The sequence below is a fragment of the Tachysurus vachellii genome, chromosome 14, assembly GCF_030014155.1.
Source record: "Tachysurus vachellii isolate PV-2020 chromosome 14, HZAU_Pvac_v1, whole genome shotgun sequence".
NCBI lineage: Eukaryota > Metazoa > Chordata > Actinopteri > Siluriformes > Bagridae > Tachysurus > Tachysurus vachellii.
Window position 1 is genome coordinate 7,827,876 of NC_083473.1, and position 24,783 is coordinate 7,852,658.

Here is a 24,783-nt window from a genome sequence, read left to right on the forward strand (position 1 = left end):
GAAGTGTATTGGGAAAGAGCGCCATTCACGTCGTCAATAAACACCACTGTCCCAGTGCCACTGGAAGCCATGCATGTCCATCTTGTCACGCTGCCTCGACTGTGTGTTACAGATGATGTAGGCTGTGGATCATGAACTGTTCCATACTCCAGTCTTCTCCATACTTTTTACCCAGGTAGTTTCATCTGTCTGAGGATCTTGAGGTCTGAGGATCCAGCAGGATCCTGCGATCATCCAAGCCTTCTATATTTTGTGGGTTCGCAGTAACAGCTTCCAAATGCAAATCAACACTTAGCGTCAACTCCAGACCTTTTACCTGTTTAATTGATAAAGTGGCATTTGAGTCAACTGTCCAATTACATTTGGTCCCTCCAAAGGGATGGACGATACATAGTAAAGAGTTGTGAATCCTAAACATTTTCTCCAGTTTGGATGTAAAGCTGAGTGTGCAATTTATGCCCATTTTCATTATATAACTGTAACTTGAATATGATTAGTTTTGTGAATGTTGTGGATGTTGTGTTGCTCTTGGATTGAGCCCTGACGTTCCAATACTATCGGAGGGGATGTCCTTCACCCTCTCTGCCTGTGTCTGTTATTTATAACCTTTTTTTTTTACTACCATTATACAGCCATGATGGATAATTGTTGCCGGTTTGTTTATAAGTTCCAGACTCTGCTCTATTATCTGCACTATTGTCTTTGGCTGCAATGCAATACTCTAACACTAGAACGCAGCAGACTCTGTCTTCAGGATCCTTACCAATCTCCATCCTGGCATCTCACAGGGCTTTTTTCCCATTTAGGCTTAAAAACAAAAATGTTGGTATTTTTAAGGAATAAACATTTCCCAGTCTCTCCAGAATTTCATAGTCACAGAAATTCGTAATTCGTTCCTAAATGCAAAATCAAGCAAACAACACAATATTTGGAGGAGCTTGCAGTTTTTTCACAGATTTAGCCCAGGATGTGACGTGTATTGTCTCGCAACACGCATCGAAACGAAGCCTTCTGAGATTCACAGGAATCGAACATGGTTACAGCTCTCATAGAAAGTCCTTAAGTTCTGATGGAGGAGGAACTGACATTCGAAACACGAACACTTTCACAGAAAACAAAACTTTTACACGAAACAGACGCTCTTATCCAGGGGGACTTACATTTTATTCAACTGAGCAATTGAGAATTATGGGCCTTGCTCAGGGTCCCAGCAGTGGTAGCTTGGTGGACCTGGGATTCGAACTCGTGACCTTCCAATTGGTAAACCAACATCTTGAGCACTAGGCTACCACATCCCCCGTCAAAGGTTTGTACACGCAGACCTCTGGAGAGCCGATCAGATTGAAACCTTCTGGATTTTTAAGCTTGTGGCTAGAAAAGTGTCCAACCACTTAATCTATTGGGGCTGAGATTAAAACTGTGTCAGTGGAAAATGTTGCACTTTTATTGAAACTTTTAGAACTCGTATTTATTTCGTATTGTTTATGTGATATGACTGAATGAGTACTAGGAGTGTTTGGAAAATGAAAACGATGAACTTGTTGCTCCAGGAAACTGATGTACTGACCGTGTCTACAGGATATTTCCTAGGTTGTTGAAATTATAGATGTTATCAAGAACCAGGTTCGTATCTGTTTATCGTATCAGGTTTTATGGGACACTTCAGGGGAAAAGCTAGCATTTAATATCGGGTTCTGCGACGTTCTACAGTATTTGATCTTCCAGCCTTAGCGTTACGGCCCATTACACAATGTTGTGCCGTTGTGTTGTGGGTGTAGCTGCACCGCTGGAGTTATTGCATTAATACGTCACTGAAAACCAACCTCAGCTTACGTCATCGTGCAGGTCTTCTTCCATATAGTACTGTATATAACGCCATGCAACAATATATCAGAGATTTCTGATCCTCTGCTTCGTTTCATTATTCAAAGAGCATCTCCAGTGACTGTCTTCTGTCATCCTGCTCCAGGTTTTATAGATAATAATAATATTTATTTCTTATCTAGGGTTGAGTTTAGAAGAAGCCTTTATTTTTGTCACATATACATTACAGCACAGTGAAGTTCTTTTCTTCACGTATCCCAACTGTTGGAGGTTGGGGTCAGAGACAAGAGCAGACTCTGGGGTTAAATCTCAGTGCCAGTTCCAAGCATGGATCAAATCCCCCATAGCGCATTACTATAGTAATTACTTTAGTTCGGTCACAAGTCCAGAGTCTTAAACGCTCAGCTAGCACCAGCACTTAATTACCAGGATGAGTAATATTATTTATTTATTATCTATAATAGTGTTTGTCTTGCACACAGACGTTTAAGACGTCAGTGCTATTTAAAGGCATTAGTTAAACAAAGTTGCAAGTGGAATAAAAATGTCCTACTACAGGAACCTGGCTCTAGACACTCACTGATTCTCTACACAGCAATAATGTCACAGTAAATGTCCTGCGCTGTAAAGACCTCAGACCACCTTCTGCCTTTACCCTGACAGCTAGGTTACTGAAAGGGAAAAACTGCTCAGCCTGCCAGGAAAAAATCTTTATTTTTAAAGATTAGAAAAATGTGATGAGAATGTGAGGAATGTGAAAATCTTGAGCTCGGTCTTCCTCAGGAACATGAGATCAGTACGTGGTATTAATTAGCAGTGCAAGTCTCTCTCTCTGTCTCTCTCTCTCTCTCTCTCTCAATCTCTCTCTCTCAGTCTCTGTCTCTCTCTCTGTCTCTCTCTCTCTGTCTGTCTCTGTCTCTCTCTCTGTCTCTCTCTTTCTGTCTCTCTGTCTCTGACTGTCTCTCTCTGTCTGTCTGTCTCTGTCTCACTCTCTGTCTCTCTCTTTCTGTCTCTCTGTCTCTGACTGTGTCTCTGTCTGTCTCTCTGTCTCGCTCTCTGTCTCGCTCTCTCTCTCTCTCTCTCTCTCTCTCTCAATCTCTCTCTCTCAGTCTCTGTCTCTCTCTCTCTCTGTCTGTCTCTGTCTCTGTCTCTCTCTCTGTCTCTCTCTGTCTGTCTGTCTCTGTCTCACTCTCTCTGTCTCTCTCTTTCTGTCTCTCTGTCTCTGACTGTCTCTCTCTGTCTGTCTGTCTCTGTCTCACTCTCTCTCTCTCTTTCTGTCTCTCTGTCTCTGACTGTCTCTCTCTGTCTGTCTGTCTCTGTCTCACTCTCTCTGTCTCTCTCTTTCTGTCTCTCTGTCTCTGACTGTCTGTCTCTGTCTGTCTCTCTGTCTCGCTCTCTGTCTCGCTCTCTCTGTCTCTCTCTCTTTCTGTCTCTCTCTCTCTCTCTCTCTCTCTCTCTCTCTCTCTGTTTCTCACTCTGTCTTTCTGTGTTTCTTTCTGTCTTTTTCTGTTGTTCTCTCTATCTCTCGTGTTCCTCTCTATCTTTCTGTCTCTTTATCTCTCTTTCTGTCTGTCTGTCTGACTCTCTATCTCTCTGTCTGTGTTTCTGTTTCTCTCCTGCTCTCTCTCAATCTGTCTGTTTGTCTCTCTCTCCCTTTGTCTCTTTTTGTGGCTCTCTCTCTCGTTCTGTCTCTGTCTCTCATTCATTCATTCTCTCTCTCTCTCTCTCTCCTGCAGAAACCTTCTGCCTTTTTTCTGTACCTATTTCTGTGAACTGACTGAAACGGTTCTAGACCAACTGCTGCCTGTCTTGCTGTTAAAAGCCTATGGAGAGCTTTCATATCACAGGACTGACTCACACCCGGGGCTGCTCCATGAAAATAAACCTGCAGTTATGTAACTGAGGACTTGAGCTTGTGAACATATATAAGATTTCGACTGGATCTTAAATAGACATTGGTGGGTTTTTTCTTGGTTTTTTTGATGACTCACCAGTTACTGCTTTAAAACTTACTGAGATAACTTGTATAGAAAGGAATCCGTGAGTCTTTTTCAATCCAGTGACATATCTTGCTGTGAAAAGCTCATTGTCTTGCGCCAGAATGTCTTCCCAACACACACACACACACACACACACACAGAGGTATGTATACACAGTACAGTTATATATAGAATGAACAGATATTTGAGGTATCTGCTTTAAAAGTCGTAAAGGGCAGTCGTGGCCTAATGGTTAGAGAGTCTGACTTGTAACCCGAAGGTTGTAGGTTCGAGTCTCGGGCCGGCCACGACTGAGGTGCCCTTGAGCAAGGCACCGAATCCCCTCCAACTGCTCCCCGGGCGCTGCAGCATAAATGGCTGCCCACTGCTCCGTGTGTGTGTGTTTGCTGTGTGTGTGCACTTTGGATGGGTTAAATGCAGAGAACGAATTCTGAGTATGGGTCACCATACTGGGTATGTATGGGTACTTAGCCGTATGTCACGTCACTTTTCACTCTAAAAGGACAGTGTGCATGGAGTCTGGGTTCTCAGGGTTTTTACTTTCATCTGAATAAGAAATTTGATTTAAAGAAGGACCATGTTCATTTATTCATTCATTTATTACATTTCCACTTTAGAAAGTGCCTGGTCTGGGTAGCAGCGCCTGAAAATTTGGCTCGAGAAATTAGGAAGGTCCAAACAGAAATAAATTGAGGATGTAGCCGAGGTTGAGGAACTGTCAGAGACAGCGTTCACACACCATGTCATCCCTAATTTCTGCCAGAAGCATAGTGCTGGGGTTCGTGTTTATATTAGAAACAATCTAGTTTAATCCACAACCCCTTCAGGTTTAAATCCAAATATGGTTCAGCAAATTGCGCTAAGTGTTATGAGTCAGCAGGCTAGCATAGTAACATGCTAGTGTGTTAGCTCGAAGAACAACACCTAGTGTTTAACGCCTGATGGAAGGGATCACTTCCCCTTACAATTAGTGGTTAACACGATACGTATACAGTACACAGAAACATCCACACATCTGCACCGATATCACGTGTTTGTAAAGAATCAAAAGCATCCCACAAACACGTCTCTTCAACTCTCTGCTTTACTCCGGGTTATAAAGATCAACCTAAAGATCGAAAGGTTCACATTCGGTAAAGAAGAGCAATTAAAAACACATCCCGGGCTACAAGGAGCGACGTGACTCTAAACAAGCTAAAATAAGGGTTAAAGCACCAGTGTTAAGTCACACATGATAGTGACTCAACACAATACCGTTTTTTTTTTGTTTTTTTTGTTACATCCTGGTCTGGAGAAAGTGGAGCTTTGTATCGCATCTATATCAGGTTTACACCTTACCAGGCTTTAAACAAATTTGGCACAGGACAGAGATATAGATACAGAGTATTGTTGTCATTGTTACAGCTTGTAATACACACAGGTCTGAAGAACCAGTGAGATTTTGAGGGTTGTAGCTAGGAGAATGTATGAGGCAGTCTGTTCCCTGTGGCTGGTTTGTCTGAAGCTGAGATGAACAGCGTGCCAGTACAACAGTAGTGCACATTTATAGACAGTGTGAAACACTGATAAGTTTTTTTAGTAGCGCTAAGACAGACTTGCAAGACTTGAGCATGTGAGTATATTATTATTGTTATTATATTTAACAGTAAATCCTCTGATATCAGACTGCCGTATTGATGTTGGGTTTTTTTTTTGTTGTTTTCGCCACACGTCATTTGCATGCAGGCCATTTATTTGGCACCTTTTCACACGCTGTTTGCCCTCTGTCTTTCTGTTCCTCTATCTGTGTGTGTGTGTGTGTGTGTGTGTGTGTTTGGGTGGGTGGGGGGGTTTGTGCCACTGTGGCTACAGGGCAGGGCTCAGTTCACACACTGCAGACTCTCATCGCCCCCTGGTGGCCATTTCAACAACCGAGGCTCTGTTTCATCTCCAAAGTGACCTTTGGGTAGAATTTGACACTCTGGCGTGTCCAGATGTCAGAGCTAATTCACAGCTTCTTGATTTGGCAGGCCATGCGGGTGACCTCTCTCTCCCTCTCTCTCTCTCTCTCTCTCTCTCTCTCTCTTTCTTTCTCTTTCTTTCTCTTTCTCTCTCTCCCTCTCTCTCTCTCTTTCTCTCTCAGAGCAAATGGGTTTGTTTGACGACGAGCAGCAATAAAACTGAAGAGAATTTAAACGTATGAAGAGAGTTTAAAAGAGAGCATTATTAAAATCTAAGGAAATTCTATCACCGAGTCAAGGTTATTAAAACAGAGATATCTGTTGAAGATCTTCTTGTAAATAAATAAATAAAATATCTATAATAGTAATATACAGGAAATTAAAATTTCCAAAGGAAATGAACAATAATGTAACTGTTTTGAGGTGTGAGGATTTTCTTATTTATTTATTTGTTTGTTTGTTTGTTTGTTTAAATTTTATTGTATTTTATTTATTTATATTAAACAATTGTTTTACATTAAACACCAGTATTAGATATAATAAGACTCTATAGGACAAAGTACAGGGCAATGCATGTGGCTCTTGTATATATTTCTTTGTTTACTTCCTTTAATTACGCATCTGGTTATTTATTTCCTTACATATTCAATCACAGGCTTACAAACAACTTATTTACAGATCGATTTGCATGCTGTGTTTTAGATATTTGTTTGTTTGTCTCTTTGCTTCCACACTTGCTTATCTATTTCTGTATCTTTTGAGTTATTTACTTACTGCTAGGCTCCGGCGCTCTCACTGCACACGACTCGGGTCTGATTCCCATCCAGTGAAATGACCCCCTGAAACTGGGGAGGGTTTTGTGTCAGTGAGCTGCTCTGATCCTCTGTGGCAACCCCTAAAGGGACCAGCCGAAAGCTTCATTATTGATTTAGTTTCTATATTTATTTGTTGAATCTCTTTATTTACCAAATCACTTTTTGAACACATTTGAATAAAAAAAATCTCTCCCTCCCTCTCTCTCTCTCTCTCTCTCTCTCTCTCTCTCTCTCTCTCTCTCTCTCTCTCTCTCCCTCCCTCCCACTCACTCTCTCTCTCACTCTCCCTCTCTCTCTCTCTCTCTCTCTCTCTCTCTCTCTCTCTCTCTCCCTCCCACTAACTCTCTCTCTCACTCTCCCTCCCACTCCCTCTCTCTCACTCTCTCTCTCTTTCTCTCTCTCTCTCTCTCTCCGTTCCTCTCACTCACTTATCTCTCTATCTGTCTGTGTTAGCTTGACTGCCAGGCCTGAGGCCAACACTGCCATGTCCTCGGGCACAGGGAAGGCCAGCGGTACACACAAAATCTGCCTGGTGTGTTCAGATGAGGCGTCAGGCTGCCACTATGGAGTGCTCACCTGCGGCAGCTGCAAAGTCTTTTTCAAAAGAGCTGTGGAAGGTGAGAGGCTGGCGAACACACCTGAGTCACACCGATGTATCTGTCTCTCTCTCTTTCTCTCATACACACACACACACACTAATACACACTCCACAGCCAACACAAACTTTCCAGTGAACAAGTGTGAAACACAACTGTATATCAGCGCACTATGAAAATAATAAAATGTGCGGTGTGTGTGTGTGTTCATTTGTTCTTGCAGCTCAAAAGTCACCATTTCTGACACAGCTTAGACTAAAATTCAAGATTCAGGAATTTATTTATCACTTACACAGTTCAAATTAAAACACAGACACTTCTCCTTAGACTGTGTGTCTAATTAACTATAAATAAGAAATTATGATCAATTCTAACAAATAAAAATATTTGGAAAAGAAAGTGTAAAGAGTGACGTGTTGTGTTACTGTAGTAACTGTAACAGTACATTGTGCGAGGGAGTCAGTGGGTGTCAGTGGGTGTCAGTAGGAGTCGGTAGGAGTCAGTAGGAGTCAGTAGGAGTCAGTAGGAGTCAGTGGGTGTCAGGGGAGTCAGTAGGAGTCTTATTAAAGGTCCTAAGAGATCTGTATGGCAAAAAATTAGCCCTAAACATTCTGCTTTCATCCGAATGCAGCTCCAGCACCGTCATTTGATGTTGATTAAAAAGTTTAATAACTATTAGTTTTTGACATCTAAGATCAAATACCAAAAAAATACCTTTTTTTTTTTTCTCTTTTTTTAAATCTAAACAATTAAAGAATTTTAGTTTCATCACATGGAATATTTTCTGTAGCCAAAAAGCCCCAGCTGTTAAAAAGTTTTTCTCTTTTATTGGCCTCTTTTATTTTAAAATGATTATTATTACTATTATTATTATTATTATTTAAAAATATATTATTTATGATGTTTATTATTACATTTATTTCAGTTATTTCATTTATTAAATTCATTTATCCGAATAAAGTGTAAATAAAGGGATTTTTTTGATCTCTCAGAACTTTATCTGGAGAAAGTTTAGTGTTCAGTGTGATCAGTTTGGTGTATACTGAAGGATGGCACTCAGGACAGAAGGCAGATGGTGACTAAACTCTGTAAATACTGCTGATGTCCTCCTCCACTGTCGCTCTGAGCCTCGGCGTGTTAAAACCAGATTACCAGCATGGTGTTACTGTGCCTGATGGTGTGTGTGTGTGTGTGTGTGTAAGATTCTCTGGCTGCTGTTTTTCTCTGTCAGGTGTAAACTGTATCTCTGCAGCATTTTATTAGACTACGTATCTTATTTGGGTGTCATATGTTTCATATAAAAAGCCATGTTTTTTAAATTACAGATGTAACACTAATACTTTGCAAAGTAGACTCACACATTACATTAACCTCGTAAGCATTTGACCTAATTAGTAGTTTATTCAAGCTGGGCGTAACATGACATGTTCACCAAAACCTGTTAGTACTCGAAAAACCTGACAGAGATTTTTAACTGTAAGATCATCCTGGCTTTAAGAATCAAACCCCCTTTGGTACAATGTTTCCTATCTGTCCCGTAATTAGAAACTCCTGCCATGAAAGAAAGAAAGCAAGGGTTATTAATTATATTTATTTATTTACTTATTTTCTTCAAAAGAAGTAAAATGCAGTCCATCATAAACACATGTCCTGAATTTTTGACTGATCCTAATGACATGTTCTTTATTGAATCCTAACAGGGCAACACAATTATCTGTGCGCCGGGCGAAACGACTGCATCATCGACAAAATCCGCAGGAAGAACTGTCCCGCCTGCCGTTTCCGCAAGTGCCTCATGGTTGGCATGAACCTGGAAGGTAAAAGATGTTATATCACCAGAGACGGGGACGGCGTGTTACTGTCTGCAGTAAAGAAAATTCCAGTATTATAATTTGGTTCTATAAATATTTGGATCTTTATTGCTTATATTTAGCTCCATTTGGCAAATGTTGAATGTCGTTCCTATTCCATAAACATGCTCAATACACTGAGTATAACATAATGATGCTATGAGACTCCGTCTATGTCCTATAGATTATAGATTACAGATTCATACACATGTTGGAAATCATACTTGTTTGTCCTACTAAAGTCACATGATATGACTTCTTATAAAAGCTGTAACCAAATATCCCACCTCTTCTCCGATTAGCACGGAAAGCCAAGAAGCTAAAGATGAAGGGTGTACAGCAGACCAACACGGCCGAGCTGACTCCTCCTCCGGTGCCCGAGGCTCGAGCGCTGGTCCCCAAAGCCATGCCGCAGCTGGTGCCCACCATGCTGTCGCTGCTGAAAGCCATCGAGCCCGAGACCATTTACGCCGGCTACGACAGCACGCTCACAGACACCTCCACACGGCTCATGAACACCCTGAACAGACTTGGAGGACGCCAGTTCATCTCCGCTGTCAAGTGGGCCAAATCTCTGCCCGGTACTGAGCACACACACCACAGTACACTTCATCATTCAGCTCATTCAGGAGCATGAGACAGAACCATGTAGACTGATGGTGTGAATGTAGAAATGAGGCTCACTGTGTTGCGCTTTGTGATGAAATGCTTAATATCTGCAGTGTCCCTTCTGTCAAATAATGCATTAGGACAGTTTCTTACACTATATAGCTGACATACTGATTTAAAATGACATGAAACAACACCATTAAATCAATTTCTATAATTAGCCAACCTTAACAACAACTTTTTACCAGTACGCTGCTTTAGAAATTAACTTTTGAGCCATTTTTAGTTTGTAAACAAATGAGTTTTTGTATCCCTGCAAGTTTGATATAAAACGAGTCATCTTCAAATTGAAGCTGTTTATGAACAAGCACCAGGGGCGTCTCAGAGAGCAGAAATGGGTTTGAGATCACCATTTACTGTGAAGATAGAAACATTTATGTGGAAAACACAATCATTTTTTGCAACTGCAACTTCTTAACATCCCAAGTTTATTAAGCGCCACTGTGCTGTGTGACATGACAGACAAGGAGTCGACTCGAGTGCCGAAGAGCGGAGTGGAGAAATTATCTTATGTCTTATAAAGTGCACAAGCATAAAAAAAAACTTACATTTACGGCATTTAGAAGACACCCTTATCCAGTATGACAGCCATTTTCATCTCGTTTTATACAACTGAGCAATTGAGGGATAAGGGCCTTACTCAGGGGCCCAGCAGTGGTAGCTGTGTGGACCTGGGATTCAAACTCACAACCTTCTAATCTTAAATCCAACACCACAATACCACAGTGTGCATATAAACCGGTCGGATGAAACGATCCTGTTGTTTGTGTGACTGTTGAGGCTCCTGTTAAGCTGCTTTCACACGTTTAGAGCGAGTAGTTTCACACGATTTTTTCCTCATCTGCCACTGTGCGCGTCTTTCTATCGGAAACAAATGGGAAGCAGACAGAGCGTGGGTGCTTTTACTATGAGGTCCAAAATAAGTTCAGCTTTTCAGAGGAACCTTTATTTTTGTTTACTTTTAGTTTTTTTTTTTTACCTTTTACCCGATCAGTTTACAATATGGATGGCAAAATTCCTTCTCATGGAGAACAGATTTCTAGCCTGTTAGATCAAAATACTGTCTAACTGTTTTAGGTTGTCTCACTTTAACCATGGCTACTTACAGCCAAAGCTACAACAAACCAATATTTATTTCTTTTATATTACTGTTAATGATTAATCTAATCTACAAAGCAAGCTAAAATCATCTCAACCCTTGGAGATTTTGAAAATAAATAGTTTTGATGAGTTACTGTTAATATGTGAACTAAGTTTAGCTCGCTTTTTTATTTATTTTATTTTTTTTTCTGAGTGATCCGTTATGTACGTTTAGTTTCGACCGGACAAATATTAAATGTCTTTCCTATTCACTCTGCATGCTCACATCACTGAGTGTAAAATACAGAACATGCTTGTTGGAAATCAGATCCTTAAATAATTACATGTGGATTTCTGTGCTTGGGTATTTAAATATTATGAACATCCAGTCAAGTCAAGAAGTTTTGTCATTTGGTGTAGTACATAGTGAAATGAAACCCAGCAGGACCCTGGTGCAACGCTGATTTAAGTACACTACACAAAGTGCATGTGTGCAGACTGTGCATGTGTGCAGACTGTGCATCAGAGAAGACTGTGTATCAGAGAAGACTGTGCAAGACAGAAGACTGTGCATCAGAGAAGACTGTGCATTTAGAAAAGACTGTGCATCAGAGAAGACTGAGCAAAGACAGAAGACTGTGCAAGACAGAAGACTGTGCATCAGAGAAGACTGTGTATCAGAGAAGACTGTGCATCAGAGAAGACTGTGCAAGACAGAAGACTGTGCATCAGAGAAGACTGTGTATCAGAGAAGGCTGTGCAACAGAGAAGACTGTGCAAGACAGAAGACTGTGCATCAGAGAAGACTGTGCATCAGAGAAGACTGTGCATCAGAGAAGACTGTGCATCAGAGAAGACTGTGCATTTAGAAAAGACTGTGCATCAGAGAAGACTGTGCAAGACAGAAGACTGTGCATCAGAGAAGACTGTGCATCAGAGAAGACTGTGCAAGACAGAAGACTGTGCATCAGAGAAGACTGTGCATTTAGAAAAGACTGTGCATCAGAGAAGACTGTGCAAGACAGAAGACTGTGCATCAGAGAAGACTGTGCATCAGAGAAGACTGTGCAAGACAGAAGACTGTGCATCAGAGAAGACTGTGCATCAGAGAAGACTGTGCATCAGAGAAGACTGTGCATCAGAGAAGACTGTGCATCAGAGAAGACTGTGCATCAGAGAAGACTGTGCATCAGAGAAGACTGTGTATCAGAGAAGACTGTGCATCAGAGAAGACTGTGCAAGACAGAAGACTGTGCAAGACAGAAGACTGTGCATCAGAGAAGGCTGTGCAACAGAGAAGACTGTGCAAGACAGAAGACTGTGCATCAGAGAAGGCTGTGCATCAGAGAAGACTGTGCATTTAGAAAAGACTGTGCATTTAGAAAAGACTGTGCATTTAGAAAAGACTGTGCATTTAGAAAAGACTGTGCATTTAGAAAAGACTGTGCAAGACAGAAGACTGTGCAAGACAGAAGACTGTGCAAGACAGAAGACATCAGAGAGGACCGTGCATCAGAGAGGACCGTGCATCAGAGAGGACCGTGTATCAGAGAGGACCGTGCATCAGAGAAGACTGCAAGTAAAATGCTGTGGCTCTAAACAGAAGACTTCTCATTAGTATAGAGTGAAGGTCACTCTGACAGCTCTGTTGTACAGCACAAACCCACAGGGTGCTGTATACACTTTAAGACGTAACTAAGACACTTGACCTAGTGATGCATGTGCAGCTGTGGTTACACACAGGGGTGATTCAGGTGTGTAGTTTGCTTGGTGTGATGTAGGTAGAAACTGATGCCTGGTGCTCTTTTGATTAAAAAACTACACTCTGCTGTACACACACACACACACACACATTTTTAAATTCAAATTTTATGTTCACATACACAATCATACACAGTACAACATGCAGTGAAATGCAATGGGTTAAAAATATTTATATATATAAAATACGTTATTTTGATTTAAAAAAATGGCGGTGCATGAGTGCATGTATGCAATTGTGTGCAGTTTTTAGGGCAGAAAAATGCAAGTGTACTGTGTAAAGAGTCAGTTGAGGTAGTGGGTGTTGTACAAAGAGTCAACTGAGTCAGTTTTATTGTCATTTTATTGTAAAGCATCTGCAGACATGTAGTCTCATGAACCCCTGCTGTCTTCAGGTTTCCGGAACCTTCACCTGGACGACCAGATGACTCTGCTCCAGTCCTCCTGGCTCTTCCTCATGTCGTTTAGCCTGGGCTGGAGATCTTACCAACAGTGCAATGGCAACATGCTCTGTTTCGCCCCAGACCTGGTGATCAATGAGTATGTACATCTCCCAATCTCCTCAGCTCACTAACACTCTGGATTCTGTGGTGTGTAAATGAACTTTTTGTGATGGTCCAGTTTCAGATTTGGTGTTTTTCTTCATCAGAGGTATCCAGTCTTTTCTGTAAAGGTCTGGTGTGTGTTTTCATTCCAACTAAACAGGAGCCACACCTGATCATCACTTTAAACCAACTGATTAAACTAGTGGAATCGGATCAGAATGAAACTCTGCACCCTCACCGGCGGTGTGCAAATAAGATCAGACACCTCTGTTCTAAACCTGTCAGACATCACGAAGATTAGATTGACTGATAAACAATGATATTTTGTTTAATTTTTATTATTATTTTTTTTTTTTTAATTTACTGGATTGACACATTACCAAGATGCAAATAAATTATACAAATAATAACACACATCTCTTCCTGTGCCTTGGAAGTCAGGTGTAGGTTTATAGGTGTAGGTCTTATAGGTGTAGGTCTTACAGGTGTAGGTCTTACAGGTGTAGGTCTTACAGGTGTAGGTCTTACAGGTGTAGGTCTTACAGGTGTAGGTCTTACAGGTGTAGGTCTTACAGGTGTATGTTTTACAGGTGTAGGTCTTACAGGTGTAGGTCTTACAGGTGTATGTTTTACAGGTGTAGGTCTTACAGGTGTAGGTCTTACAGGTGTATGTTTTACAGGTGTAGGTCTTACAGGTGTATGTTTTACAGGTGTAGGTCTTACAGGTGTAGGTCTTACAGGTGTAGGTCTTACAGGTGTAGGTCTTACAGGTGTAGGTCTTACAGGTGTAGGTCTTACAGGTGTAGGTCACACTGACAAAGCCCATATCACCTGAATCTGCGTAATGCATAAAATTCATGTTGGTGGTGTTGCTATTAAACACGTGTCATTAACTGCAGCTTTGTGTACGTGTGTGTGTGCAGGGAGAGGATGAAAATGCCCTACATGGGTGATCAGTGTGCACAGATGCTGAAGATTTCCAACGAGTTTGTGAGGCTGCAGGTGTCAAACGAGGAGTATCTGTGCATGAAGGTCCTCCTGCTGCTCAGCACAGGTGAGAAAAGCCACCACAGCACACACCTCTAATCTCAATCCTCTCACTCTGAGCTGTTCTCACACACACACACACACACACACACACAGAGGAATAAGATTATCTGAGTTAACACAGAGGTCGAGCAGTACGATTGAGATCAGGTTTGTAAACTGTTAATCTGATCTCTGCAGAAGAGAGAGGAAAAATATATACATAGATGAAGGACAGGTGTAGTTTACAGCCACAGAGGGGTTATCTAATCTCAGTGACTGTCTCCAGTCTGGGTAAAATGGGAGGGTAAAACCTGAGACAAACTCAAATATGTGGATGGGACAATCCACTGTAGCGTCGTCGTGACCCCCTGACAGGGAGCAGCCGAATGACAGCAGAAAAGCGACTACATTTACATCCAGAGAACTGAAACACACACAGAGTGATGGGCTGAAATGTATTATATAAACATTTACATATTACATGTCCACTTATATTAAGTAACATGTTCCTGTTTTATTTTCTCAACACTTCTGAACTATTTGATAAAGGTTTCAAAGGAATAAAACTACAGGATATGCTGTAAGAGGAAAATAATCAACAAGCTAGTGCTGAACACGTCCTTTTGGGGGGTTTGGGGTTGTTGGCTTTTGTTCTCCCACAGGCCTGAAAGCGTTGTGTATGTGTTAATGAGTCATCTTATTGGTTTAGTTTTCACCTATTGATGTAAAATAATAACTTGCTGTTCTTCCTCAGTGCCAAAGGACGGGCTGAAGAGCCAGTCTGTGTTCGACGAGATCAGGATGTCGTACATTAAAGAACTGGGTAAAGCCATCGTGAGGAGGGAAGAGAACTCCAGCCAGAACTGGCAACGATTCTACCAGCTCACTAAGCTACTGGACTCCATGCACGACGTAAGAGTCCTGCGTTCCTGCACTTAGACCCAAAACACTGGATGAGAGTCTGATCTGAAATCTGAATTAGGCACAAAATCATTACGTGCGATTATTACGTGCGCGTGTAATGTAAGTCGAGCAGCCGAGGTACATTCGGTGTGTTTTGTTTGTTCGAACACAGAAAGGAAGTCTATCTCAAATAGAATCTGTCTCCAGACCACAAACAGTTTTTCAGTAACGTCAACTGTGGTTTGAGACGCAGTGAGAATTTCTGTAATCTGTAAACATCAGCGTGCAGCTGAGCGCTGTGTAACGATAGCTGCAGCTCCAGATCAGACCATCAGCGTTCTTAAGACAGAAGAGGAACAGCGATGAGAACGGCTGATATTATCGTGTCAGTTTAACTGTTGAACGAGCCGTAGTATTGTACCTTCAGAAATGAGAACAAACACGAGTCCAGGCACGTAGATGATGATCTGGACATCTTTATATGGTGTGTGTGTACTAGTAACATTAGACTCCGAACTCCAGAGAAGGAATAGAGAATAAATAAGCACCAGTCAGACAAGATCATCATCGTCTTTGTTATTCGGCAACGTTTATGATTCGTCATTTGTGAGTGCAGTGTAAAGTGTCACCTCACGCAAGCTACTATAGAATATCAACATTTTAGTTTGTTCTTCTAAATAAAATTAATAAATAAACAAATATTCAAAACTTAATTATAAATAAAATAATTCAAAAGTTAGGGTTTCTTTTCCATTCAATAAATAAAGTGTTGAGTAAAAATGAAAGATTAAAATGTTTATCAATAAATAAAAATAAATATTCGATTTTTCGGTTATGAATTGAATGCAATGCTTCTGTTTCTCTGGCAGTTTTGTTAGGACGCCTAAATATCCTGACACACATCTCGTGTCTTATAGAAATGACTATTTGGTCCTGTCGTCTGCTCCTGCTGTACAGATCACAAGCACTGGAGCAGTTCGAGACGTCAGAGGGACAGTTTAGTTGTTTGTGACGGTCAAACCCACCTGTTCTGTCAGTAAATCAGCTCACACAAGCCTCCTGTATTAACACTAGAAACGTCTCCACTGTGTTGGTAGTCAGTGATATGAGCACTAGATGGCAGCTGAACAAAGAGCCACTGGATTAAAGCACAAGGTTCATTCAGTGGAGAAAATACACCTCTTTCTCACTCTGTCTCTCTCATCGTCTCTGAATGTCCATGTCTCTCTCTCACCCCTTCTGTTTCTCTCACTCTCTCTCTCTCTCATTCTTTGTCTTGTTCTCTCTAATTTATTCTCTCTCTATCTCACACACACACATTCATTCTGTACGTCTCTCATTCATTATCTCTCTCTCTCTCTCTCTCTCATATTTTATCATTTTCTCTCTCTCTCTCACACACACACACACACACACACACAATTCTCTCTCTCTCTCTCAAACCACCATCATCTCATTCCCCCATTGTAATATATCTCTCTACAGCTCTCTCTCTCTCTCTCTCTCTCTCTCTCTCTCAGTCTTTGTCTTGTTCTCTCTAATTTATTCTCTCTCTCTCTCACACACACACATTCATTCTGTACGTCTCTCATTCATTATGTCTCTCTCTCTCTCTCACACACACAATTCTCTCTCTCTCTCTCTCTCTCTCTCTCTCTCTCTCTCATATTTTATCATTTTCTCTCTCTCTCTCTCAAACCACCATCTCATTCCCCCATTGTAATATATCTCTCTACAGCTCTCTCTCATGATGTCTAGTCTCGTCTCATATTCTCTCTCTCTCTCTCTCTCAGATGGTGGGTGGACTGTTGAACTTCTGCTTCTACACGTTTGTGAACAAGTCTCTGAGCGTGGAGTTCCCCGAGATGCTCGCCGAAGTCATCAGCAACCAGCTACCAAAAATCAAAGCCGGGAGCGTCAAGCCGCTGCTCTTTCACCAGAAATGAAAGAAAATAAAGTTGTTTTTTCCCAGCAGCAGGACAACATGCCTTAATGCTACAACACATCACCAAGCGTTCCTCACGAACCACACTGAGGGACGGAGAGACACAGTAGGTTGGACGGAGGGCTTGTGAGGGAGGAAACACGATGTTCGGGATGGAGGGGTGAACGAACAGTATGCAAGCGATCCAGCACAGAACAACGATGGACAAGTTTAAAGACGGGTAAACGACAGGAATCTCAGCGCTACAGAATACAGTCAGAATTATCGTCTGGTGGATGGAAAAGAAATTATATCATCAATGTTGTCTCAGGTGTTTGATTCTCAACATTACAATAAGTAGTAAAGCTCTTTCTACACATCACCTGTTTTTTTTTTTGTTTTTTGTTTTTTTTTGTTTGTTTTTTTGTTTGTTTGTTTTGGTGCAAAGCAACATCATAGCACTTATTGTCAATATGCTAAAAATACATATACGAGATTTCGATTTTCAGATCTTTAATTTCTGTCATAAAAATTTTTAAAAACTTATTCCGTCTTCTGATGTGCATCATGTTGAATCATTTCAGTAACGTGTACAGACATGTGGTTTAGACTTTGTTTGAGGTTGGACAGTTACTTGCACAGAACAGCTTTATTTTTTCTTTATGTTAATGCTCACCAGCCGCTAACTGCTTTGCTGAATCTCAGTTATACCATTATAGCAAAAAGGGAAAATATGTGCCTTTTTTTGAGCTTTGTCCCATTTTAGCCCTTTTTTGTGTACCAGTGCATAACCCAGCATCCTGCATCCAACCTGTTAGATATTACATTTGATTGTATTTTTATACCCACTTGCACTGGCCATTTTATTTTCCTCTAAAGCAGCACCATTATATTTTTCCTTCCTGGCAGCTGACATACATAAGCGTGAACTACAGTAATCCTTCCTGCTCTCGGAAATTTTTTAGGAGTTGGATCCACTTTGGCCGACCTGTTGGACGTCTTGTCGACTAAAATGCAATCTGTAAGCACTTTTTCCACTCATTCAACGCTTTAAAAGAAAAAGGTAAGACGAAAGCTCACACGTTTACGCGTGAGCTTGTGTTCATGTTAGCGTTCGCCTCAGAGAGCCACGGTGGAGTCGCCGTATGGTGTAGGAATGACTTCATGCAATGTGAATTGTGTTCATCATAAGAGTTCTGATCTTTTTTTCTTTTCTTTTCTTTTCTTTTCTTTTCTTTTTTTGGTCTTTTTGTTTTTGTGTGCGTCATCAAGTACGGAGGAAAACACAGATCATACAAACCATCCTGCAAATAGAGACAGACTCACTGAACGGTAGTGAATGAAATACAGTACAATCATTATAGAGCTCTTTATTTTTCTCTTGCACTTATCTGTTTATTTGTCTCTTTCTCTCTCTCGCGCTTTCTCTCTGTCTGTCTGTTTATTCTTTCTCCATATCACCGTTTTTCTCTTTCTTCTGCTTTCTCTCCCTGCATCTTTCTTCAACACACACAACTCTTCTGTCTCAGCTTAATGCCATTGTTCCTCTCTCACACACACGTACGCATGTTATCCTCGCTCTCTCTGCTGTTTAATCAGTCTAACTAACACTTGCGCTAATAATCTTGCTTGGACCATTTCTCAGATAAAGAGCAACATGCTAGCCTCATACTCACTTCTCGGGGAATTTCTACAAGCCTGTATTTGTTGTATTCTACTCTTTCTGTGCCAAAATGTGTATTACTTTCTGATTTTTAGACGCGCAAATCTATGCTTGTCTTAACAGTTGTCAAGAGTTCTGCTGAGCAGGAAATGGAGAAAAAGATAAATAAGATGGAATATTTTCATTTTCCTCTGTAAAAGCCTATTACATGTTTAATACATGAATAAAAAGACCAGATTATATCCAGTGTCCCGTTGTTCACCCAGTTCTCTGATATCAGCAGAAACAACCAGAAATCAAAGCTAGAAACACCAAGCTTTATCTCTCTCCAGATATGAAAGAAGGACAGTTTTTTTTATATATCTGCCTCTTAAATTGTTCTGTAAAACCCTGTCAGATTGTTTAAACAAGGAATAGCACCGAATGTCTTTTTTTGGCTTGAGTTTTGAAGCTGAGAAGAGAGAGACAATCCATCAGAGCCTTGGCACAAGCATTGAGCAAAGCCAATGGAACAAGAATGGAACCAGTGTTGTACGAACTAGACGTCGAACAAGTTGGCCAATAAAAACAATAGTAGATGGTGATAAACTGAGAGCTCTAAAGAAAAACCCCAAAACAACGTTCACCACCAACCTCAATAGGGCAGGAGTGAAGGTGTTAACAATCCAATGTTTGAAGAAATCTTTGAGTGGAGAAATATAGGGGCTGTACCACAAGATATAATCTACTCATACGAATGATTAGACACGGAAGTAATGAAACCACGATTAAGTGAAGGAAAGAAATACCTGCTCAGGAGGAACTTCATCAATGCAGCAAGTTCATCAGGGGAAAGAAGTGGAAGGTTTTAGTCTGGCAAAATCAATCACTAGAACTTTAACCCAACTGAGCTGCATTTGACCCCCTGAAGAGGAGACTGGAGGGAGAAACCCCACAAAACACACAACTGAAAGAAGCCGCTGTACAAGCCTGGAAAAGCATCACACAAGAAGGATGTAAAGTACATGTACATAAGACTACTGGTCACAATACTCACCAAAAAAGTGGGTGTTGCCAATAAAGTCGCCATGTTCCAAGTTGTTTAACACACGTACAGGTAAATATCAAAAAATGCATTCAAAAAAATTTCAGATCTATTACAGTGAAGCGTGTCTGAGGGAGTGAACAGGGTGGTCAGTGTCTGGGAGAGTGAACAGGGTGGTCTGAGTGTCTGAGGGAGTGAACAGGGTGGTCAGAGTGTCTGAGGGAGTGAAGAGGGTGGTCAGAGTGTCTGAGGGAGTGAACAGGGTGGTCAGCGTGTCTGAGGGAGTGAACAGGGTGGTCAGAGTGTCTGAGGGAGTGAACAGGGTGGTCAGTGTCTGGGAGAGTGAACAGGGTGGTCAGAGTGTCTGTGGGAGTGAACAGGGTGGTCAGAGTGTCTGGGAGAGTGAACAGGGTGGTCAGAGTGTCTGAGGGAGTGAACAGGGTGGTCAGTGTCTGGGAGAGTGAACAGGGTGGTCTGAGTGTCTGAGGGAGTGAACAGGGTGGTCAGAGTGTCTGAGGGAGTGAAGAGGGTGGTCAGAGTGTCTGAGGGAGTGAACAGGGTGGTCAGCGTGTCTGAGGGAGTGAACAGGGTGGTCAGAGTGTCTGAGGGAGTGAACAGGGTGGTCAGTGTCTGGGAGAGTGAACAGGGTGGTCTGAGTGTCTGGGAGAGTGAACAGGGTGGTCAGAGTGTCTGTGGGAGTGAACAGGGTGGTCAGAGTGTCTGAGGGAGTGAACAGGGTGGTCAGAGTGTCTGAGGGAGTGAACAGGGTGGTCAGAGTGTCTGAGGGAGTGAACAGGGTGGTCAGAGTGTCTGGGAGAGTGAACAGGGTGGTCAGAGTGTCTGAGGGAGTGAACAGGGTGGTCAGAGTGTCTGTGGGAGTGAACAGGGTGGTCAGAGTGTCTGAGGGAGTGAACAGGGTGGTCAGAGTGTCTGAGGGAGTGAACAGGGTGGTCAGAGTGTCTGTGGGAGTGAACAGGGTGGTCAGAGTGTCTGTGGGAGTGAACAGGGTGGTCAGAGTGTCTGAGGGAGTGAACAGGGTGGTCAGAGTGTCTGTGGGAGTGAACAGGGTGGTCAGAGTGTCTATAGGAGTGAAGAGGTGCAGTCAGAGGAACAATAAATACACACAACAATGTAATTGTGTTATTGAGCAGAAAGCCATTAAAAGACACGGGGGATGTCGCTATAGAAGCAATGTTTATTAAAAGTTATTTTGCACAAGTGTAAACATATAAACCACATTATACCACACTGTGCAGAACTATTTCATCAACATGCATGTCACAGAAACTTAAGAAAATCAATGAGACAGTGGGTTTATTTACTGAAACCTTTGTCATTACAAATGACCATTGTTCATGATACAGATCACAGAAGAAATACAGGAAAAATCGTAGGTGTCTCTGCATGACAAATCACTGTGCATCAGACTGAAAAGCTACTTTTTTTTAATATTTGGTCCTAATCACAATAGCGAGAGCTTTTTAACATTGTTAGAGAAGTCATTCTGAGACACGTTAACCATGATTTTGCACTTGAGTTTGCACTTATTTCTGAATTTGAAACTCACTGATGTTTTACCTTCATAACATGTCCAAAGTGCAAGAGTAAAATACGATCTGCTATTACACTGTCCCTAATACATCTACACTTTATAGCTCACAAAAACATGGGTTACAATACTTACAAAGTAAAACTAAATCTTTTCCCCAGCACTCTATAAACGAGAACACTAAAGCCCATTTTACACCAGAAGCAGCAACTGGGCTGCTAAAACACTCATCAATCAAAACTAATTTGTACAACCTGAAGTTTGTCTAGATAGAAAGACTACAAAAATGCAAATATTCCTGCTGTCTTGGTCTGTCTAGGCCCATAATCTTCCACCACATGGGCTTTTTAATCCTGTTGCAGCACAATCATCAAACACCAAAACTATATGAAAGCAAACACTGAGAGAGAAATTCTCAAACTTTAGAAAGGATATAAATTGTTTATACAGGTCTGATATTGAGCAGATATTTGCATGCTATATTTATCTGGTGAGATTAAGCACAGAAGACGATGCTCTGTATATGATTTGTAGAAATTGAAATGCAGTGCAGTTTAAGTGCAGCTTGTCCTCTGTACTGCATTGCATCAGGTGCAAAATGGGCTTAACAGGCATCATTAAAGATATAGAACTGGTGCATTGTTTATTTTTTGCAAGGCATTAATTGTCTAAAGCTGTGCTGGCCTATATGGCTGTCCATTATAAATGTCAGTGTGCTGATTAAGGACTATTAAAAAACAATGCATTAACGTCGCCACGGCTGATTGCACTGGAAATTAGTTACAGATAAATACTTGATTAGAGGACTATCAACAGCCTGGTAAATGTACAGAAATGTACCTAAATATTTTTTTTTCCCACTTATTTGCTGTTTTGTTGCAGCGGCTTCTGCTTAGCACGGTTTTCTGAAGATTCAAAGCTGAGTTTTCGCCAATTTGCAGATTTCGTGATAGTCCTGAGACAAAAATCTGAACACAAAAAGGCGTTAATGTAATAAAACACTCTTCACAAGCATTTACACCTGTTATAGTGAAAAACTGAGGTCAGATTTACCTTCAGTAGATAAAAAGGACTCTGGTGCGAGAAACGGTTGGGAAGGAATGATCGGCCATGTTGCGCACTCTGGAGTAATTAACGAAACCTCTGATAAATAGCAGGAATCCTGTTAAAGAAAAATAATTAGACAGTGACTTAATAATGCATGATTTTTTTTTTACCAGACTTTCTTTGAATGGATAAAAAAAAAAAAAAAAAAAAGATAGATAAAGTTTAGAAATGCATACTTACCTACAACCAGGAACACCCACCACAGCCAGTACTGCCCATCAAAGTAACCCGGAAAATATGTGGAGAACTGGTTTAACAGAAACAAGAAAATGGCTACTGTTGACGTCACGGACAGAACAGACTTACGAAGCATATGACTTGCTGCATCACTACACTAAATGTGGTCAGGACAAAATGTCCAATCCTCACTATACTAAATCTCTCGGCTAGTAACGCTGTAGTGTAGCTCTTACAGTACTGTGACCATTCAAATGGATCCTCACCACATACAGCAAGTACATCACAATGTGTGGATTATCAAAACATTGTTTTTATGCTGCTGTGTAATAACATACAAAATCTAAAACACTCACATTTCCAGATATTTAAAAAGGAACTAGTAAATCCACTCCCGCTAAAACAGCCCTTATAGTAGTTGTCTTTATTCCAGGAAACCAGCCTAATACTTCAAATGTGTCCTAACAAACACAGCAAGCAAAACGACAACCATAACGAGTGGTGCAGCAACTACTTCTTTTTCTTTTCCTGTTTCCTATTTTGTGCTCCGGCCTGATGAAGAGTCGCAAAAACTCGTATCGAATGAAACTATCTGGCTTTTCGTATTGAATGCACACAAATTACACAGATACGAAACACTGTAAAATCCTATAAAGATCAATGTTTATATTTATATTATGCAATATAGTATACTAATAAAGTGGGCTTGAACTCATGAGTATGTTCCATACTAAAAATATTAAAGGTCCTTAATCATCTATGAGAAGCTTTATATCAACACATGTACAGGGTAAAGACAAGTACGGATAAAAGATACATATATAAACAGATCATAATCATATAAATATTATATATACATATTAGCTAGGATATATGGATCTAGGATCTGGCAGACTTTTTCCCCCAACTGAAAGATTTAGATAAATAGCATATGTGTCATTGATTAAAGATTGTTAAGACGATTATTGCTAGTTAGCTCACAGGTAGCTAGTTCAGGATCTGGACTACCTGCGGTATCTGGAGGAACCCTGTCTTGAACAGTTTAGTGTTTTCTGTGCTCCCATTACTTTAGCTTCATCATCATCAGCTAAACAACAATCCTTCCTGAGTTAACCTGGGTGTGTCTTGTGCTTTCAGTATAAACTAGGCCGTCTTCTTTTGAATTATTAATCATCTATACCAGTACTGCATAAAGAGTTCTTAGAGATTTAAATGTCACCTACAAGGAAATCATCGTCAGGCCGTCTCCAGTAAAGGCTACTACTACTACTACTACTACTACTACTACTACTACTACTACTACTACTACTACTACTACTCCCTCTTCTGCTTAAGCCACCTGTGCCTTTTGTGCCAAGAAATGTGTGTCGATGCAATTAGGCAAAAATATTAAGCGTTATTTATTAAGTAAAATACTTTTGCTCATCTAAAAAATGGGTGGCCTGCAAACAAATGTTCTAAGTGGTGTAACACATCTAGATATATTTATCAGGAAGTGAAAGGGATTCTGATCTATCGTCCTTTGATGACTTCAGGGTATAACGCAAAAAAAAAGGTATATAATAGGACTGATTATAAATGCTAATACGGCTGGAACAATATTCTAGATATCCTGTGCTAGATTAAACTTTCGCCAGCTACACACAAAATAATATTTCTTCTCTGTCATCTGTGTTCTAGGTAACTGATCACTTACCCTGTGTAAGCGACCAACAAAAGTCTTACCCTGACAATCAGGACCCACTTCACCAGGGAGAGGCCGAACCCAGAGACTGCGCCGTAGCGCCCCGCTGCAGAAGTGGTCAGGCAAAACGACAGAAAGAAGCCGATCCAGTTGAAAAGGAAAGCCACTGAAAATAAGAGAGCACATCAAGGAGGTGATCAGGCTAAATGATAAAAATGGCTCTACACTGCAAGACGACACAGAACAGACAGTAACAGGCTTTTTAATCACAGTGTAGTGGATCATCAATTCTGATGGGTCAGAAAGTGTTAATTTCCCACAACAGCAGCTCTGACAGCACAGCTGGGTGTTTAACTCGGAAAACTGTATTATCATTGGCATGTTACAGGTTTCTCTAAGGAGACAAATTTTTATTACAATTATAACGAGAGATAAAAGAATAACGCGATCAGTGTATAATCAAATGCAGAGCAAAAAAACAAAAGACGGTGTCACTGCTAGTGATCTTATTTGTCAGGGATGCATGTCTTACTAAAAAATGTCAGCATGAATATGCCATCATTCCCAACTCGCAGCTGGTCGACATCGTCAAAGTCGTCTCTGCCTGCGAAATCCTCATCCTGTCGGGAAAAGAGAGTTCAAA

General features: G+C 41.0%; 2 protein-coding genes across 4 annotated transcripts in view; one reads left to right on the plus strand and one right to left on the minus strand.

Annotated features, from left to right (window-relative positions):
* The window catches only part of nr3c1 (nuclear receptor subfamily 3, group C, member 1 (glucocorticoid receptor)), a 37,088-nt gene extending 18,247 nt beyond the window's left edge, over window positions 1-18,841 (plus strand). For both annotated transcript variants that reach the window (XM_060887218.1, XM_060887217.1), the window contains exons 3-9: window positions 7,033-7,196; window positions 8,876-8,992; window positions 9,328-9,606; window positions 12,931-13,075; window positions 14,004-14,134; window positions 14,864-15,021; window positions 16,806-18,841. In XM_060887218.1, coding sequence (XP_060743201.1) covers window positions 7,033-7,196; window positions 8,876-8,992; window positions 9,328-9,606; window positions 12,931-13,075; window positions 14,004-14,134; window positions 14,864-15,021; window positions 16,806-16,958 — 1,147 coding nt within the window. In that variant the 3' untranslated portion in view covers window positions 16,959-18,841. The remainder of the gene's footprint in view (window positions 1-7,032; window positions 7,197-8,875; window positions 8,993-9,327; window positions 9,607-12,930; window positions 13,076-14,003; window positions 14,135-14,863; window positions 15,022-16,805) is intronic.
* The window catches only part of ndfip1 (Nedd4 family interacting protein 1), a 424,215-nt gene that overhangs the window by 395,805 nt on the left and 3,627 nt on the right, over window positions 1-24,783 (minus strand). The window contains exons 4-8 of one of the 2 annotated variants that reach the window (XR_009649468.1): window positions 24,673-24,760; window positions 24,182-24,306; window positions 22,460-22,526; window positions 22,226-22,334; window positions 22,036-22,140 (exon numbers count right to left, since the gene is read on the minus strand). Coding sequence is in view for 1 of the 2 variants with exons in the window: in XM_060886868.1 (XP_060742851.1) it covers window positions 22,228-22,334; window positions 22,460-22,526; window positions 24,182-24,306; window positions 24,673-24,760 (387 nt within the window). In the remaining variant the exon portion in view is untranslated. Of the gene's footprint in view, window positions 1-20,798; window positions 22,141-22,225; window positions 22,335-22,459; window positions 22,527-24,181; window positions 24,307-24,672; window positions 24,761-24,783 lie in introns of those variants that run through there. The other variant, XM_060886868.1, reaches the window with a different exon arrangement.